At 35.6% G+C, this 20,852-nt stretch overlaps 1 protein-coding gene across 21 annotated transcripts in view; it reads right to left on the minus strand.

Moving 5' to 3' along the window:
• Positions 1-20,852, minus strand: part of erbb4b (erb-b2 receptor tyrosine kinase 4b) — a 656,299-nt gene that overhangs the window by 147,427 nt on the left and 488,020 nt on the right. For all 21 annotated transcript variants that reach the window (XR_012385565.1, XR_012385564.1, XR_012385563.1 and 18 more), the window contains 4 exons: positions 19,617-19,758; positions 13,507-13,620; positions 11,139-11,265; positions 8,253-8,326 (listed from right to left, as the gene is read on the minus strand). Coding sequence is in view for 18 of the 21 variants with exons in the window: in XM_073912987.1 (XP_073769088.1) it covers positions 8,253-8,326; positions 11,139-11,265; positions 13,507-13,620; positions 19,617-19,758 (457 nt within the window). In the remaining 3 variants the exon portion in view is untranslated. The remainder of the gene's footprint in view (positions 1-8,252; positions 8,327-11,138; positions 11,266-13,506; positions 13,621-19,616; positions 19,759-20,852) is intronic.

Consider the following 20,852-nt stretch of genomic DNA (forward strand, 5'->3'; position numbering starts at 1 on the left):
ACACTGATGATGGCCAGACTGTTTATTATTAATGCAAAAGCGGAAGTAAAATTTCATCACTTCAGCAGACAGATCTGTTCAGACTTAAAGCTGATAACGGGGTTAAACGCTTGAGCTTTTGCATATCGCGCTGCTTGAGTCATTTCGTCAAAGGTTGTGGAGGCAGATTAGAGAAAGTGGCTCAGTGAGGTGTCGTTAGCGTGACACTAATTGCCTTAATGACAAAACTGTGCGATGGGAAGTCTAAGAGAGAGTGCGCGTCGTGCCTTGAGAGTGGGCTGCTTGCCTGTCTGTGTTGTAATCTGTTTATTTTACGTGTGGAGGCGAGACTTCATCATGCTAATAGTGCTAACGAGGTCCCCGCGAACACCTGTCAGCTCCAGACTAACATCAGGAGAATAATGCGGCATTGCAAATTAAGTGCATGCAAGAAACGCGAAAGGAGCTTAATAACTTGAAACGCAGCTGGATGAGTTTATAGATGTGTGCCAATGTTATACTAAAGCTAGATTAAAAAACATGTATATACAGTATGATGTGTTTGATTTTGTTATACAACCTGCTGCAAAATGTCAACTCAAGAGCAGAATTCTGTGTTTAAACCTTATAACAACATATGAGAACAGAATAAACATGTTATAGTGCCTCATGTTTACCTTAAACTTTGAATTGTTTATGCTTTCAAATGTTTTGGTAATAAAAATATACTGTATATTGGGCGTTTTTCTGTATACTGTACAGTGTGTAATATTATTCAAAGGTATCTACAGTGCATAAATCAGCCTGATCTTACAAGGAAGCATAACTTTTTTACACACCATCAGAAAAGTGGCTAATTTGTTCATTCACACGATTTAATATGTAAAAAAGTTTATGGTTATTAATGTATTAAAAGTGAGTTGGATGCCATTTATAAGTAAATTAGATTTTATTTTCAAATAAGTGACATTATTTTAAACAAAAAAAGCATTTGGAAATAATTCATAATATAGGTGTTTAACAGTAGTTTTGATCATATACCAATTTTAAAGTCACATGTGAGTCAATTGTAAGTAGGCATAGGCCTGTAAAATGACCGTTTCCAATGAGTAATATGGTACGGTACATTTTTATGGCCGTTTCCACTAGGGTTGCACGGTTTATACTATGGTAGCAGGGATTGACATTAACTTTTTTAAACACCAGCCAGTGTGGCTAGTAGTTTTCCAACATTACTAGCCACTGGCCATTTTCACTAGCCACAATTTTGTTGGGAAAATATATTTTATGTGCATAAATATGACTTTGACATGCTAAAATTACTTGATTTTGAAATTTCGAAATGAAATTCATTAATTCATTTTAATTAATCTTACCTAATTCATTTTAATTTTTGTGTATGTTGTGTATGAGCTTGCTTAGTGAGCATGAGCACATGGGTCATGGTTTCATAGTGTTGTATTGCAATTAGTTTTTATTTCACATGACTTTTTAGAGCTCAAAGATTTACCAAATTGATCTCTATCTACACTAAAAACAAATAAATAATTATTTCTTAGCCACAAATTTTAAATAATGTATCAAAACAAGCAAAATATAGCTGTGTACTATACTTTTTATTTAACAAAACATTTCTTTAAAAAAAAGTTGACATTAGTTAACTACACATAAACGGAAAGTTAATGTCCTATACCCTGTTCAAATAATGGTTAAAGCGAAAGCAACCGGTGCTGCTTACAAAAAGACCAATCTGGGGCTCTTAAAAGCAGCAGAACTGTGGGTGCATGAACATAACTTTTTGCCTAGCCTATTCGAAAGAGTACCGATCACATCAGTAAGGACACGGAAGCGCGCAAGTCTTTTAAACAGTCAGGCACACGTCTTTTAAACAGTCGCGCGCATCACATCAGCCGTTGGCGCAAGTGGTTATCCTCTCATTCGGTAATCAACCAGCTTTCTTTTGCCTGCACGAACAAAATTGTATTTGCCTGTCATGGTGCTTCTCAATTCTAAGATTGCATTTGTATGAACATTATGCCCTCCTTATTGTCCAACACTGCTTTTAGGAAAACTACAATTTAAAAATAAAATTTAACCAGCCAAAGTGGCTAGTGAAGGTGGCTGTCTAACCCGCCACAGCTAAAATCAACCCGCATTTCGCGGGTTGGTGGGTGTTAATGTAACATGTTACAGTATGCTATTTTGCATTGATATGCTTCACTGATCAGCAGTAATTATCAAATCATGTTCATAGAAAGTATTTATATGTATAAAGCATCTGTTTTGTGAAAAGTGCTTCTCATATGACATATGAATGACCTGTACAGCTTTACTTTGACATTTCCTCGAGCGAGAATGACGTCGACTGAAACTTTGTTGTACACACCCACCATTAGTACCCTTTTGGCAGTTGAAACGAAAGCCTGATAAAGGTAGCCTGTACCGACCCATACTGTACTGTACCATTCAGTGGAAACGGGCCAAGGCAGTATTGGGATTACTGCTTTAAAATAAGTTCGATTTAAATGTCTGAGAAAAACAACTTTTTCCCCATTGAACAATATTTTTTTTTAGAACAGTAAGCATGTCAGGCTAAATAATTAAAATAAATGATTGACTTTTGCTAAATTCATTACTTTCAAAAACAGATTTCTTTTCAACTTGAAAAGACATCTTTGGATTTCTTTCTTTTCCTTGGAGGTAAAGTAAGCCACTGCTTGATGTTTATGTTCAGTAGCTTTTGATATGGATGGTCCTTTTCTGCTGGAGATTGCCCTATAAACTAAATAAAATTAGCACAAAAAATAAGCACATATACTGTAGGAAATGAAAACAGGAAAAAAATGTTTTTAAAAATATTGTAAACCTTGAAACCGGTTATCATCCCATGCCTTCTTGTAAGTTACTTTGGATAAAAGGAATGTTAATGTAAAAAAACAACAACTTCTGAGCCCAATTTCCAAACTGTAATCAAGCCAGTTTAATGAATTCAAAAATGTGGACAAATATATCAATTCAAAACCTTGCAAAATACTTTGTTGTTAGCTTTATCTTCCAGCATTGCCAGGCTTGTGACAGAGCAGAGGGTAAATCAGGTCAGTCTCTCTTGAGAAATGATTCACACAGGGTTTGAGCTGAAGGCAGCACCAGCAAGAGCTGCAGGCATTTCCCCAAATCTTCAAATACTGCTGAGGAAGTATCCGACTGAGGCTGTGAAATGCTCATTTAATGTCAGCCGGAGTTAGTCCTACTGACCATGCATCCAAACAAAAATTAAATAACACACTCAGTTGGTGCCAAAAAACAGAGGGCTGCATTTTACTTCCAACTGAATGCTCTTTTATTACAGTTGCAACTCCTTAGATGGCCTTCTTCAAGTGCCCAGAATTGACACAGAATTAAGTCAAAGTGAGTAAACACATTTTGATTTAAATACCCTTTGACGTGCCCGGAAATGCACAGTTTTGTTTGATGTGCAACGTTATTTCAATTCAAACAGGAAGAAAGGGTGGGGTGTTTCAACTTAGCTCCTCCTCGTTTGAAAAAAAAAAAAGCATTTAATTTATATTACTGCACGTTGACACAATGAGCTAAAACAGATCTAACTCCTGACAGCCACAGTCTATTATAGCAATGCTGTGTCTATAAAACCTCTTCTCAGGTGTAAAATACAGCATTAAGTATAATGCAAAAGGGGCCAATAAGATCTATGGTCCGCACCAGCTCACCAATATATCTGCTCTGTGCTATCGTGACCAGTGTGTGTGCTGTGACGGTTTGTCACAAACCAGATTTCATTCACCTGATTGAAAAGCCTGTATACTGTCTGAATAGTTTATCCTCCATATAGGAAACTACAGTATTTACCATTTAGTATATAGAAATATGACTTACACTTTATTTTAAGATGTCCTGTTACAATGGAAGTATTCATATAACAACTGAGAAATATTAATTAATTACATTAATATGGTAATAAGATCAGTATATGGGGGTTATTCATTCATTAATTTTCTTTTCAGCTTAGTCCCTTTGTTAATCCAGGGTCGCCACAGCGCAATGAACCACTACGTTGTACGCAGTGGATGCCCTTCCATCTGCAACCCATCACTAGGAAACATCCATACATACTCATTCATACATATGCGTAAACAACAGACAATTTGGCTCACCCAATTCACCTATACAGCAGGTCTTTGGACTTGTAGGAAAAACCGGACCACCCGGAGAAAACCTATGCAAACAGGGGGAGAACATGCAATTCTCCACACAGAAATGCCAACTGGCCCAGCCAAGGCTTGAACCAGTGACCTTCTTGCTGTGAGGCGATCGTTCTACCCACTGCACCACCGTGATGCCTGTTATTGATAGTTTTGAATGCTTATATCTTTAACATGTGGATTATGTCCTTGTGTTTGGAGCACACACTGAAAACATTAGGATAAACATATTGATATTAACAAGCAGAAAGCATCAGTTTCAATATCAGGGGGCTTTAACAGCCGACTGTAAAGAAATACATATAGTAGGCACCTCTGGATCTGTCAAAGTCTTCAAGCTGAGGTCACAGAGCAGAAATAACACCTTGCCAGTGAAGACGTTGTTCTGTCAGAGACTGTGACCACCTGCATATAGATGTGACAGGCTGACATGCATGCCTCACTGACTCGGAGAGCCCTTTCTGCTGTCACCGCAGCATGAGATAGAGAGAGCGAGAGAGGTAAAGAGTGAAAGGGAGAGAGAGAGAAAGAGAGAGAGGGGTGTTTTCAACTGCTTTCATGTTTTTTATGAGCCAAGAGTCTTGCTCTCCTTCGGGAAGCTCAGTTCAGCTGGAGAAATCTCCCTCATCATGTATTCATCATATATAGGGCCTTCCCGCTGAGATACAAAGAAACGGACACTCGAGTAAACACACACACACATTTCAACATCACATACACACACATCTACAACACTCAACTGCATCATCTTCTTTGCCTTTGGTCATTTGTGTTTGATGTAGTTCTTCAATAAATCTGGTGGATTATGTGAATCTGGGCGTGTGAATTGGCTGGTTTTAGTTTGCTTGTTTCTTTCGCATGTCCTTCTGTATGAAAGCATGGGTCAATGGCTCGGTTCCAAAATGTAGGAATCTGGCTTTAAAGGGGTGGTCCACTACGATATTATATTTTAAACTTCAGTTGATGTGTAATGTAGCTGTGTGAACATAAACAGCATCTCTGAATGTAAAATATTCAAAGTTTAATGCAAAGGGAGACCTTGATTTGTACAGAGTTAGCTTAGCAACGCCTACAATTAACGAATTTTGGGGACTACAAAAAATACTTCCGCCCCCTGTGAGATCACAAAAGTTCGTTATTGCGCATCCCACACTGCGCAGGTAAAGGCCGTGGCCAGAGGCGCTGTAACGTTACTGCAGAGAGAGAAATGCCATCCTGCTGTTTCCACAGAGCTGTTCTGTTTCTGTTGTTGGGCTTCCAAATGACACGACCCAAACACAGAAGTGCTTACAGTTCAATATTAATTATGTTCCAGAGAACTATAAAATACATAGCAAGCATGATTTGACAAAACACAGCTTCCAGAATCTCTCCCAGTTCAGTGCTGGATTCAGTTAAAATCTCCTCAAAGATGGAGCAAGGAGACGCTGTGAACTCTGAGTCATGACCTGTAAGTGTTTTTATTTGTTAAAATTGATCATGACATGTACAGTGTCTAACTTTAACGGTGTGTTGTAGCAAAGATGTAAACAACGGGAAATTATGGTAACCGCTAACGACTTAGCTAACGTTACAAATCCATATTTATCAAACGGCTGTAAACGCACACACACACATACACATACACGCACTCTTGGCCAGCACCTGCGTCTCTCTGTGTGAGACGGCAGAATTTCTCTCTATAGGCAGCTATGCTATGCGTTTTACAACTCGGACAATAAAGTCGCAAAAGATATGTGAACGATTCATGTTACTTACACAGGCATATTCCGCATATGCATGAAAGACGTCCTGTAACGCATTGATTTAAAAAAAATACAGCAATGATTTCCCAACTGGAGTGTAACATCAAAAACAAATCAATCCAGGCTCACAAAGGTCTCATCTCACATCTTGTGCTTTATTCTGTCACCATAGAAAATAACTTAATCCGAGCATGAGAGAAAAAGAACAATAAAAATCTCTCCCGCGCACATGCGCTTCTCGTGTTACAAATACTTCATCGTATACACGCATAAACACACTAAAAGGCACAGAAACAGTTAAAGGAGCCGCATCCCATTTTCACTCGTTACAGACACGTGTTGACTGACTGACTGACTGACTGACTGTTTACACAAAACGCGCGTGCTTGTCAGGGCGTGACGTGAAGCCGATCGGCGTATCACAGCATATTATGATGATGACCAATCAGAGTCACTTGAGGGTGGGCCTTTTAGAGGAACTAGGAAATATGACAGTCGTTTTCATGTTAGCTGAGTAGCTGTGTATAATCAAAGTGAGATTTATGAAAAAATAACACGATTTCCTTCAAGTTAAACATGAGCACACATTGCTTTGCATCTTATTAACACAACCAAGCCTTAAAAATAACATTCTGGACCACCCCTTTAATGCTTTACCCTTACTAATAAGGAACCTCACTATTGATTTGTAACTCTCTTTCTGAGTTTTATGAAATAAATGCAGCTTTGAAAAGTGTAAGTGTCATGATTCGGGTGTTCTAGAGGTTGTCATTGTGTATTTGTGTCATGTGATTCCCCGTGTGTTGTACTCCCTGTGCCTTCTGTTTACGTCATGTGACTCCTCTGTTTAGTTTTTTCCACCATTTGTTAGTTTAATTAGTTCCACCTGTGACTCTCCCTTGTTTGTTAGTAGTTCAATCATATCTTTTGTATTTATATCCTGAGCTTAGTTCATTGTCTGCTGTCATATGAAATCGAGTCCCCTCTAACAATTTGGTCCGCTTAGGACCTTGGGTGATCCTGTTGGTTCACTGGAGTTGTAATAGGTATAGTTTGCAGTGCCTGGTTAAAAAAAAAAAAATAGATAAAATACAAAAATTCTTTATAAATGCAGCTAAATTTTGTTTAAATTTATGTAATTTAAAAGAGTTATAGTGACATAAAACTATTCATTATTAAGGCCCTGTTTACACTAATACGTTTTAGTTTTGCTTATACATTATGCTTTCCGTCCACACTACCACGGAGGTTTGAGCCCCGAAAACGGAGCGTTTTGGAAAGCTGAAGACACCGTTTTCGTTTTAAAATGCTGCTGCTCTATGTCAGTGTGGATGGTGGAAAACGGAGACATCTGAAAACTGAGATATGGCTGCAGGCATTTGACATCTGATTGAGGCTTGTTCTCAATATTAAATGCACAAAGTTCAGTCTTGCATCCTATCCTTGTAAGTTCAGACTTCGCAACTTTGATATAGAAAACAAACTTCAGATGACACATCGGGTAAATCTTCAAAGGAAACAGTGTACTTTAACATCATTTACATCACCCTGGCAACTACTATCTTACCAAACAAACGAAAACATGATATAAGGAACTGCCTATTTTCATTTTGAAATTAACAACTTAACAGACATCAAAAATGTGGAGGCGTCGTGTAGTTACATATCATCTTTACTATATGCATATTTATAACAAAACGGAGCCTATGATAACTGCTTCCTTTCATTTTCAGTGAAAAATACAAAACATACCCTTTCTTTTGCTGAATATCAGTTTTAATAATCAATAATGGCCATTATAAAAGTATAACATACAATGAGTTTCTATAACATAATAAATACATGCAAGCAATCAGTCAAAAGTGCAAAATCAGTGTACATGGTTACATAAATTAATATATGAATTATCTTTGCGCTTAGGCAAAACACATTACCTAAGGACAATAGAGTCAAAAGACCAAAGAGTCATTAGATAGAGACAAGGTGAATTAATTATCACGTTTAACAACTATAGTGTGATGAGATACAGCGGTATACCCTTGAACTGTCCAACATTCACTGCTCTTACCTGGGGAGGTGTGCTGAAAGCACCCGCTGACTGTCTGGAGCTCAGACCTTTGCATACGCTGCAGCACATGACTGAGTGTGTGTATGGTCACGTGATGTGCAGCGGTGTAGTGTGGATGGAGATCTTTTCAGAAACACTAGGTGAAGCGCCAGTGTGGACAGATCGTTTTAGTTCTAAAACATTGTTTTAAAATTAAAGTGTCTTCATTTTTTTAAAGTTGCTTTAAAACAATCGACTTACCAGTGATCTCTCGAACAGTGCGAAACACGTTGAGTTTCTCTGGATCCAGAGGTTCTATGTTGTGGTAAACATCCCTGTAAAACATATGAAGATCAATACAAATACATAATTAGTTCACACAGTAAGGTCAAAGGATTGAGCATTTGAACATTTGTACTATGTCTATGTCTAAGTCTATGATTTCTCCAGAATACAGTTTCAGCCTAAAATACCACACAGATAATTTATAGCATGCCCAATTTGCAAATTTGTTTGTGTGAGCAAAAGCACAGTTTTCTTGTTTATGTAAATTAGCTAATGCTCCCTAACTTTGCTCTCTGTTTTGAGTTTAACATATTTGGTGGCAAAACAATTGCTGTATTAAATAATAGCATAGCATAATCACTTTAAAATTCCCATTTAATGAAAATCTGGATATACTCATGCACAGCTAAATGCTTAAATAAAAGTTCAGTATATCGAAATGTCAAACCGTGAGCTTCAAACGCCATTATGTCCTTGTTCTTATGTATATTCTGCGAGTGTACAAACCAATATGATGATCCACACAGGATGATAATTCTGCACATCCCTGGCCTAACACAGCCACATACTGGCCATAATATTTGCTAGTGAGATAACAACAATATTTATTTCTCCTCATTTTTGAGTTTACCTAAATTGATATTATACTTTCAATTCAATTAATTTCAGTGCCACCCTGAGGAGGCATAATGTCTGTGTAAATGTACACAGATGTACACTGTATCTTTTCCTAGTTTAATGTGTATCGTATATTGTGAATTTTGCCACATATGTTTGTAATGAGGCAACAAACATTTGTGCACTACGTAATGTAAGTGTTTAATTCGTGTTTATGCAAGATGTTGTATCACTCAGCTCGTACTGTGATTCTTCTGAATTAAAACATTCCAATAATCTTAAATGAGAATCAACTGTTTTTTGCGGAGGTTAATTTTAATTCCTGCCAGTGTTTTCTTATAGGTTAAACATACAAAATTCAACTCTAAATACATCTTTGTCTGCCTATTTTGTCAACTGCAATTGAAATTTTGTGGATATTCCATCTACAGCAAAACTCAGGAGCAAACTAGATTACTTTGGTGACGTAAAGATAGCTAGCTAGAATAAACCTCTCTTCCACTTCAGTTAAAAAAGATACAAAAAACAAGAAATCTACTAAATTTGTGATTAAAATATGATAATTTTACATGTGTTTATTTAAGAGTACATCATGTTTGCTTGTGTCTGTGTGTGTAGGCACTGACATGAGCTGCAGGAATGTCAAACAGAGCTCATTAGGCATGGGCCAATATAAGATTCTGACGGTATGATAACCTTGGATAAAAATATCATGGTTTCACGGTATCACAGTATTGTGATTACTGCTCTAAAATATATTCTTTTTAAATGTCTGGGTTAAAAAATAAAACTTTTTTTTTAAAACCTTGACTTTTTTAAACCGCTGTATACCTTGAAAACAGTTATCGTCTCATGCCTAGAGCTCATTCATATTCATAACCTTTCCAAATATGGTCAAATAAGTCTATTCGGGCAAATTCTAAGGTTCTAAACTTGCTTGCAAATGGGTTTCTAGAGAATTTTTCAGTTATCTAAGCCAGAGAACAATCAGAAAACATTTTAACTTATTGTATCAATGCATTCTGTGAGCACATTAATACAATTATGCTTTAGCCGCATGGTTTGAACCAAATACAGCATTAACTATCACCATTTTGCGATGACATTTAATGTTGAAAAAACAAATGTCACTATGCAAATATTTGCACATATATACAGTACGGTATGTGAAGAAAATTGGATTAAGGTCTTTTGAGGCAACTTTGAGTTTTGTCTCTTTGCAGATTTTACACATATTATACACAAACACCTACACAACACACTTAAGAAAAGATTGAAAATGCATAATATCACCCCTTTAAAAGTTAAAACCTGGCATTCTGCAACCACTTGAAACTGATAGTGTAACACGCTTTTAAACCTAACTGTGAGAAGCCTAATCGTTAAAAACAAACAAATAAATAAATCCAATAAAGTCAAGAAGTTCAGTCTGTGAACACAAATGCACTCTGAACATTTCCTGCTGACCCTATGATTAATTTTTCCAGCTCTTTTCATGCCTTATGCTGTTCTGTTGAGCAGTACAGCAGGTTTTAATAGCACCATTGAGCAGGAGATCTTCAGGGAGGACACGTCCAAAACACCTGCTGACGTGGTGTGTGTGAGATTGTGCATGTGGGAATACTTGTAAAAAAAATATATGTGCACTCTATATACAGTTTGAGGTGGACATGATGTCATCAGAATCAGGATGTGTATGCATGAATATGGCTTTTCCCAGCATGCTGCGGCTGCTGGCCCTGGATTGCCGTTTAAAAGCAGAGTCAGCTATATGGGGTTAAAAGGGCCGGCCAATCAGGTGCATCGGGATCAGAAAGTGGCCACTGGAGGAAGCAGGTCAACTAGAGGTCAAATGGCTTCCTGACAATCTGACAATCAAATATTTCACAGCCCTTATATAAAGAGCAGGCAGCACATTTCTCACATAAAACCACATTAACTGCTGCTGTCTTGAGAGTCAGTAGGTCTCGCAGGCCTTGCTTGACTGTCTAAACTGGAAAAGTGTGTTAAGGGCACTTTTAATGCACGCTGTTAAACTGGCCACTGCAGTTTAGCCATGATGTGAATGCTTTTTCTAGTGCTTTTCTTCCACATGAATTCCCTCCTGCATCATTAAAGCTGATGTTATCTGATAGAAAAGCAGCAGAATAGGTCAAACGGCTTCCGACAATCCAATATCCGATATTCAGCTGTAAAGCTGTGTGTGAAGAGAGACGACGGAGGCTGTGAAGGAGCCACTCTCACCCTTTAATGCCTGTGATGAGGAACACCAGGTTTCCGTTGATCTTTGTGCAGTTGATGAATCTGTCGATGTTGCTGGAGTCGACAGTTTGCGCCGTCTGAAGGCTGGCAGTGCCGATCCCATCACATGCTGTAAGATATAAAAAATAAAATAAAGAAATGCAACTGTGGAAAGAGACTACACTAAAGAATTTTGATTTTTTTTTGTGTTGGATTAACAAAAAAGATGTGCATCGATTTATAAAAAATGATGTATATATGTTAAATGAGCATGATTTTCATATATTCATGCTACATTATTTATATGGGATGAAAGAACATGATTGTCATAATACATATGTATATCATACCAGCCAACACTCTTGTTTTTTCTGAGAGTCTTATATATTTTAGACCCATCTCCCGTTTTGGTCTATCTCCCAGAAAACTCCCGGTATTTTTATATATATATATATATATATATATATATATATATATATAATTATAATATATGTAATTTGATTTCTGCTAAGTTCGGTTATGACCTTAATCGCATTAAAAAAAAAAAAAATATATATATATATCTGTTTACATGGTCAACTCTCAATCAAAGTATTGTCCTAAACGTATTAAAATTATATTATTGGTGTTCATGTAAACATGCTCACTGTAAGAAATTGAATACTATTTGTTCAGTTTCTTGCACAGAACAAACACTTCTCTTCATATGACCTCAACATCTCGTCATTAGCCATGGGTATTCATTTTTTCTGTTTTGCCTGTATGTTTTTTTTTTCCTTTTTATTTGGAAGCTGCTGATTTGCATTTGATGAATCACCAAGGACCAAAGTCTCAACTAAAAATCTAAGAAAAGGTCACCTACATTTTGGATTGCCTTCCTGTTTTAGTGAACTTTAAAACACTGCTGTAGAGCTGTTTTTTTTTTTTTTTTTTTTTAAGTTAATGTTAAGCTTTCGAATAAGTATTTTTTTGCTGTGTGCTGCAAGCTATTATCCAATAAAGCTAACACTGACGTAATGTGCCTGAGTAATATCCTTTCAAACATATAACAATGAGGTTTTTTTTAAATTTCACAATCAGAGTTTTCAATTAAATAAGGCGGGGATGACAATCTACAAGAGTGTTAAATGCCTCAGTTCACTGTGCACAATACATGTACTGTGTTTTGATACAATCCATCGCTGCTAGTTGGAAAAGGCTGCACAATCCTGATAACAGTTCAGCTACTGTCATACTATTGAGGAAAAAAAATGGTGATTCAATAGTTATTTATTTTTCAACTCTGGTGATAACTTAAATAAATTTAAATGAAAATTAAATAACTAAATAAATGAATGATGAACAAAATGACAGAATTTTTGCTCTAGCTAAAGATAATGCATTTCATGATTATCAGACCAAAGCAGCTTAAAGTTGCACATAGAATATTTTATTAAATAATTGAGGACAAAAAAATTATCTATGATAAAAATACTTTTACTATAATATATATATATGTAATAAAACAGAAAATACATATTTGATTATTTTTATTAATTAAAGAAAAAATGGTGCTTTTATTAAATATTACATTTGCTTATTTTCTTTATTTAAAACATATATTTAAAATTAATAATACATATAATAATAAATATAATAATAATAATAATAATAATAATAATAATAATAATAATAATAATAATAATAATAATAATTACAAATAATAATTACTAAAATAATTAATAATTATTATAACAATAATAACAATAACAATAATAGTAACGCAGTAGGTAGTGCTGTTGCCGCATAGCAAGAAGGTAGCTGGTTGGAGCCTCGGCTGGGTCAGTTGGCGTTTCTGTGTGGAGTTTGCATTTTCTCCCTGCCTTCGCGTGGGTTTCCTCCGGGTGCTCCGGTTTCCCCCACACTCCAAAGACATGTGGTACAGGTGAATTGGGTAGGCTAAATTGTCCATAGTGTATGTGTGTGAATGTGTGCGGCTGGAAGTGCATCGCTGCGTAAAACATATGCTGGATAAGTTGGCGGTTCATTCCGCTGTGGCCACCCCAGATTACTAAAGGGACTCAGCCAAAAATAAAATTAATAATAATAATAATAATAATAATAATAATAATAATAATAATAATAATAATAATTATTATTATTATTATTATTATTATTATTATTATTATTATTATTATTATTATTATTATTATTTAAATAAATGTTTTATGGTAAAGTAAAATCATTAATATCCACTTTTGTAAATTAATTATGAACCAAAAATACACAAAAACACAAAACAGTTGTAAGATAAAAGTACTAAAAGTACATAAATGAAATAAAATAATATAATTTTTATTAGAGAAATTATTATGCTAAAATGTGTGATTACCTTTGGGGCAGATATCAGTGCAGGGGATGCACATCTTGATCCTGTTCTCCTCCACCTCCATCTTATTGCTGGGACAGGCTCTGACACAGGAGCTGTGGTCCACCACAAAGTTATCTGTCACACCACACACAGAGCAGAACAAACGGTCACACGGCAGCCTCTGCTCCCCTGAACAAACTCTAAGCAATCTCTCTGAAAAAAGGCCATTGACATTTTGTAATGGTAGAGAAGAAACATCCATTCTCAGACAAAAACCATTAACACATCGGTGCGGATGCGGTGGGGACCGTGACTGTGCGTGATGGAAGGAGCCCATTTCCGGCAGTGAATGTGCGGCGTGGCATCCATCACCACCAAAGAAAGAAGGGCTCACACAGGCTCAGATAAAGGAAGATGGAGCTTTTGAGTATAGACGTCTCTCTTCACATCTTACATGTGAGAAGGTTTTTAAAATGTAAAGTGTAAAAACACTCACCAACCCACAGCCTACACAGAACATTTATCTAACGTTCCTCAATGGTTGCTGTTTGATTGCAATTTGGTAACCTTTTTCTATCCTCTATAACAGTGTTTCTCAACCACGTTCCTGGAGGACCACCAGCTGTGCACATTGTCAATGTCTCCTTAACCAAACACTCCTGATTCAGATCATCAGCTTATTAGCAGAGACTGAAAGGCCTGTAATGTGTGTGACAGACAAAGGAGATTTCTAAAACATGCAGTGTTGGTGGTCCTCCTGGAATGTGGTTGAGAAACACTGCCATAGAACATGTTTGCCATTAAACATTCATTTTGGAGAGAGCTACAGTACTTCTCTCCACCACACGACAAACAGAAACTGCATGTGACTTATAGAGGTTAGTGGGCTTGATAAACCACCTGTCAAGCCCACCTAAGAGTCTTTGATCTCTCGGACACTTTAACCGAACAGTTTTGCACCAGACATGAAAAGCATTATGCATTAATGAAGTGTGAGTGGCGAGTGGGCTTGACAAACCACCTGTAGAAATGCTCTTCTTTCTTAAAAAAAACTCTCCCTTACTCTAGCACCTAATTCTCCGAGCACCAATAGTTCTTTTGTATAATTAGCACTTCTTGTGTTTATTGCCTTTCTCTTTGAATTGCTGAACGCCTCCTCAATTGTGATTTGCTTTGGACGAAATGCTAATAGAAATAAAAAGCTAATAGTACTTTTTATTTTGAAGCTTAAAAAAGTGCATACATTTGTCATCAAATTAACCCATACACCACCAGGGGGTTAACACATGACTTGTGAAGCGGATTTATTTATTTTTGTAACTGAAATATTTTTCGTTTTTAAATTCCAGTAGCGGTCGAATGCATGTTTTGCGGGACTGACATATGACGCAAACCGTAAGACACATTCTTTATAGAATCTCTGGGAATAAACATGTCTTGCGGGAACCACTTCCCACAGAGATTGTTTACCACAGAACATGACAATAAACAGGAAAACTAGTTTGTTTTGCGTTACTGTATAGCATTGTATACTATATTACTACTACAATACCTCTTACATTATGCGTCACATACATTAGTTGCGCATAACATGCATTTGCAGTGTGCTGAAAGTCAGTGATTGCAGTTTATTATTTCAAAATTAGAAATATTTCTTTAACAAAAAATGCATTGATCTGCTTTGCAAGACATGTGTTAACCCCTCTGGCGGGTTACAGGTTAGTTTGATGATACATTTATTTGTTTTTGGAAAATTTTAAATAACAGCCATTATCCAATACCATTAAACAGCATGGAAGAGCCAGGGTAAAATTTTAAACTACTCCACTTGTGTTTGTATGATCATACATCAAGGATGGTTTGAGTCTAAGTAAATTATGGGATCATTTTCATTATTGGGTTAATTATTTCTTTAGAAATTGATATTACTTAAAAAAAAAATAATAAATTAGTAAACACACTTGGAACTGTGAAGTTGATTTCATTTTCACAGTCAACGGCTTTACTCCTGCCAATTATATTACTTCAAAAGCAACAGGCAGTGGTGACCCGTCCAACAGACAATAAAGGTGGTAGCCTAGGGTCTCAAGTTTCTTAATGAGCCCCACGAACGCAGCTATTGTATATTTACTGTGAAAGCGCGAGGACATTAACAATGTGCAAACACGATTAAACACGATACAATTCACAGCGAAAATTGAATAAAATTAGAAATTATTAGAAACATACCCAGCAGCACCACACTTTATTTTGCATAACACCACCAGCGATCGGCTTTTGGGTAAACTAGAATGACGTAAAGTATTCCAACACAGACTCCACATATCTATCCAACTTGCTTACATTTAATATAAAGCCAAAAAAGTATCTTAAAGTCTTAAGTAATATCAATCTTAATAGAATTTTAATTTGAAAAGAAATGGTGACCAAATGACATCTTTCTGAAACTAAAAAAAGAAAAGCAGAGGACAAAAAACAAGCTCAAAGTAAAGGTATGTTCTGCTACACATAATAATAACATAATTTCAAGAGTTCCAACTTAGATATGCTTGGCATTAAATAGCAGGTTAGGCATGCTGTCCCGGGAGAGAACCCTGAGCTTGGAGATAATTGAGCTCAAGGCTCCCGCCTCAATAAGCACATAAGGGAGTCCAAGATCAGGTAGGTCTCAGGAACTACCCTAAGAAAAGGAAGGAAAAAGAGGAGATGTGGTGGAAGGTGGGATTCCTTCTAAACGAGGATAGGGCAGTACAGAAAAATTGTCCATTTAAAAAATATTGCTTAAAAGGTCTAGTAATTTTGAACTTAATCTGTTTTTTTTATTTATTTATTTTTTATTAAAACTTATTTTATTCTAGCCAAAATAAAACAGATAAGACTTTCTCCAGAAGAACAAATATTATCAGACATACTGTGAAAATTTTCTTCCTCTGTTAAACATCATTTGCAAAATATTTTAAAAAAGAAAAAAAAAAATCAAAGGGAGGATAATAATTCTTACTTCAACTGTATATTTCATACTTTTATACTTAATATTTTTTAAAATGAATGTTTTCTGGCTTGCAAACTCATTTATTTAAATCTGAGTAAATATTTTTACATATGCGATATAGGTTAACCAGTGGGCCCAGTTTTTTTTTTTTTTTTTTTATCTTGTCTAGGGCCTCTCAACCAAACGGGCCAGCACTGGCAGCAGGTATACTATTTTATTTCTATTTTTTACATCTGACAGTATTTTACCGTGATATTAGAAGAATGTTCTCTATTCCCATAAATAAATAAAAAACCTTGTGAAAAGTTTTTCAAAGAAACTTTTTTTTTTCTTCAAAGCATGAAACACATTTGTACTGTAAAGAACATTTTGTGGAATGAAAAGTTTCCATGGATATTCAAAGTTGTGTCATGCCAATAAACAACCTTTAATTTTAAGAATGCATGTGACTTGTTGACTCTAGTTTTAAAGGTTCACCAAAAGAACAAATGATCTGGGTTAATAGCACAACCCTCATTTGACAGCATAAATAAATGAAGCATTTCACTGCTGTCCAATTGAATAAAGTGGACCTATGAGGCTTTGGAGGGCAGTCAGGGTCACAGGGCGGAACTCAGAGTACTGCACAATAACATTGATCGTGGACTGAGATCTGGAGTGGGGCGTCTGTCGCTGTGCAAACCCTTCATTCTGCAGCTGTGGCGGCCCAGCAAGGGGGAATAATGGCACCCGCTCACCTATCATCACAGCTCTCTTTCATTCTTTCACCGTTACTTTCTCCTTCTGTATTCTCACTCTCTCTCTTTCTCACTCTCTCTCACTCTCTCACACACACATATTTATCATTTCAATGAAAAATAAATGAGATTCATATCTTCATAACTACACCATCAGGTCTATTCACAGACTGTTTCATTGTGTGCATGCTTTTACAATATATTATCATGTTTGTTATGGTGCTGGCATTCACCATACTAATTAAAACCAACGTTACATACAGTATCCTTTTCATAACATTTTAGTTTGTTAATATATTTGAATTAGAAAATAATAATAATAGAACTTTTAGGTGTGACTGACGTTAACTCCTAGTGTTAATAACCTACACAATTTTTGTTATTTAATTCTTTACTTAAACAAAACAACACCTCAATTTAACCATTTATGCCCATTTGAATACAGTTACAACAGCAATACTGAAAACGAACTGTTCTCTACTAAGATGCATTTTAAAATGAAAAGCATTCCTTATTTTTATTAATCGTCCAGAAAGCATTAAAATATGCTAATTTGGTTCACAAGAACTATTCATTATTATGGTCTGATTATTTTAAGGTACAATTCCTGATATAAATGAACTAGGGCTGTCAAACGATCCAAAATAAAAGTTCATATTAACAAAAAAAATTGCTTATAGTTTTGTGTATATAAATATATGCATGACTATATTGTATGAAATATTTGTTATACATTAATAAATAATATTAATGTTAAAATATTTCTGAATATGTATAATTTATAATATTAAATATATATGTTAATATATTTATTTTGTATATTTTTGTATTTTATGTACAGTATATATGTGTGTGGGTGATATGGTGGCACAGTGGGTAGCACTGTCGTCTCACAGCAAGAAGGTCGCTGGTTCGAGGCACGGCTGGGTCAGTTGGCTTTTATTGTATGTAGTTAGCATGTTCTCCTTTTCCTTAGGTTTCCTTCGGGTTTCCCCACAGTCCAAGGACATGTTCTGTAGGTAAATTGGGTAAGCTAAACTGTCCGTAGTGAATGTGTGTATGTCCTGGTCCTCCAGGCAGATGGTTGAGCTTTGGGCTAAGGACCATAAAAACACCAATATGGTGAGGCCAACTATCAATTTCAATATAAATAGCCCTGGTTGAAAGTATGTGTATAAGTATGTGTGTGTGTGTGCAATTATACACATATACAGTTGTAGTCAAAATAATTGCCACCCCTGAATTATTAGCCCCCATGTTTATTTTTTTCCACAATTTGTGTTTAACAGAGATTTTTTAACGAACACATTTTTAATCATAATAGTTTTAATAACTCATTTCTAATAACTGGTTTATTTTGTCTTTGCAATGATGACAGTACATAATATTTGACTAGATATTTTTCAAGACACTTCTATACAGCTTAAAGTGACTTTTAAAAGCCTAACTAGGTTAATTAGGCAGGTTAGAGTAATTACACAAGTTTTGTATAACGATGGTTTGTTCTGTAGACTATAAGAAAAAATATAGCTTGTCCTTGCTCTTTTAAACATTGTTTGGGAAATATTTCAAAAAGAAAAAAAATAAATAAATTCAAAGGGGTGCTAATAATTCTGACTTCAACTGTACATACACATGCAATAAAAATTCAAAAAAAATTTTTTTTAATTAATTATTATTATATATATTTTTTTACAATTGAGCTCTATCTGGGGTCAAACTAAATTAATTAAACAAATAAATTACTTAGAGTAATTTATAATAATAATAATAATATATATATATATATATATATATATATATATATATATATATATATATATATATATATATATATATATATATATATATATATATATATATATATATATATTTTTTTTTTTTTTTTTTTTTTTTTTTATTTTTTTTTTTTACACAAATTACTGCTCTCTGAGAAATCATAATAACAATGCTCAACAGACTGCGATGCTTATTTAGTTTTTAACACATATTTTAATTTTTCACATTGATTATTTTAAGATCAAACAATCAATAATCAATAATTGCCAAGCCCCCCTGCAGTACATAGATCCTCTGCTGAAGACCACTGGCATACTCTTTCAACTTTTCAAGTATTCTTTCTTTATCTTTTTTTCCCTTCCTTCCTTCCTCTCTTTCCCTCAAGTCAAGAGGGAAGCAGAGGTCAGGAATGTGAGTGTGATTTAGCACTCGTGGGTCTGAGAGTGTGAATGGCTCCACACAGGGGCTCAGTGGAGCACAAGGACTCAGGTGCAGCCGATCCGCCTCATTTGCATTCAATCTAAAACATGCACCTCGACGTGGCACCTGATATCCGTTTATGTGAGTGAAAGACTGTGTGTAAGCATCTCCGTGTTTGTATTCGTTCTTTCTGTCTGACTTACGTGGGCACTTTTTGACGCAGAATGCTCCGTATGTGTATTTGGCCCATGGGTTGTGCTCCAGCTGGAACGTGGTGGGGTTGTAGACGAAGGGCCGTGGGCATTGGGTCACACAAGCGCCGCTGTCGTTGAAGTTTGTGCAAGCCTGAGCATAAGGAAAACAAGGTTATTTAAGGCAAGACTCTGCAGGTGAACAGGGAAATAAAAATACTAATAGCTTTCATATTTTCCAAGTTGCATGATTATATTTAGAGTTACAAATGATTGTTAAAATTTACCAATATATTAATGTCATTATAGAAATTAACTACTTTATTCTCTATCTATCTATCTATCTATCTATCTATCTATCTATCTATCTATCTATCTATCTATCTATCTATCTATCTATCTATCTATCTATCTATCTATCTATCTATCTATCTATCTATCTATCTATCTATCTATCTATCTATCTATCTATCTATCTATCTACCTATCTATCACTTGTTCTGTTTATGTTATTATTGTTGTCATTTTTAAAGTTATTATTGCCGTTATTACTGTTTATATAACCACCATGTTAAATAAATATATTAATGTTATTCTGGATCAACTACCCTATTCCCCACCATTGATAGGTTTTGTTCTGTAATATTATTCCATCCATCTATTATGTTTTATCAATATCATAGGTCTCAAACTCAATTCCTGGAGAGGTGCAGCATATGATCTATATTATTCCTACTTAATTTATTGATACCATTAACAACCTATAATTATATGCTTTCTACTGTTATACATGTTTATGTTCTCTTGTTTATATACTTTGACATGTCCACCCAGTTACCTTTACATGAACACTGTCACAATCACCAGCTATCTAATCCTGGCAGATCACTGGTAAACACGCAGATCGCTAAAGCGTTACAAATCAGTCGCTATGGACTACAAGTTCCAGTCATGCACCGCTCACACACACCTGTTCCTCATTTGGTATATTACAATCACTTACAGCTAGAAGCTGCTCATGAACTGATTACAAAGACCTTTTTATGCAGCACACGCACGCACGCACGCACGCACGCATGCACACACACACACACACACACACACACACACACACACACACACACACACACACACACCTGTGCTAAATCTTGTTTAACCATCTTTGTGAGATTATGACACATTTCCTTTGACTTGTCTGGCAGTGTTAGACCCTTGCCTTGTTTTATTGTTTACTCCTGTATGCTGCCT

This window comes from Danio rerio, chromosome 9 (assembly GCF_049306965.1).
Source record: "Danio rerio strain Tuebingen ecotype United States chromosome 9, GRCz12tu, whole genome shotgun sequence".
NCBI classification, from domain to species: Eukaryota; Metazoa; Chordata; class Actinopteri; order Cypriniformes; family Danionidae; genus Danio; species Danio rerio.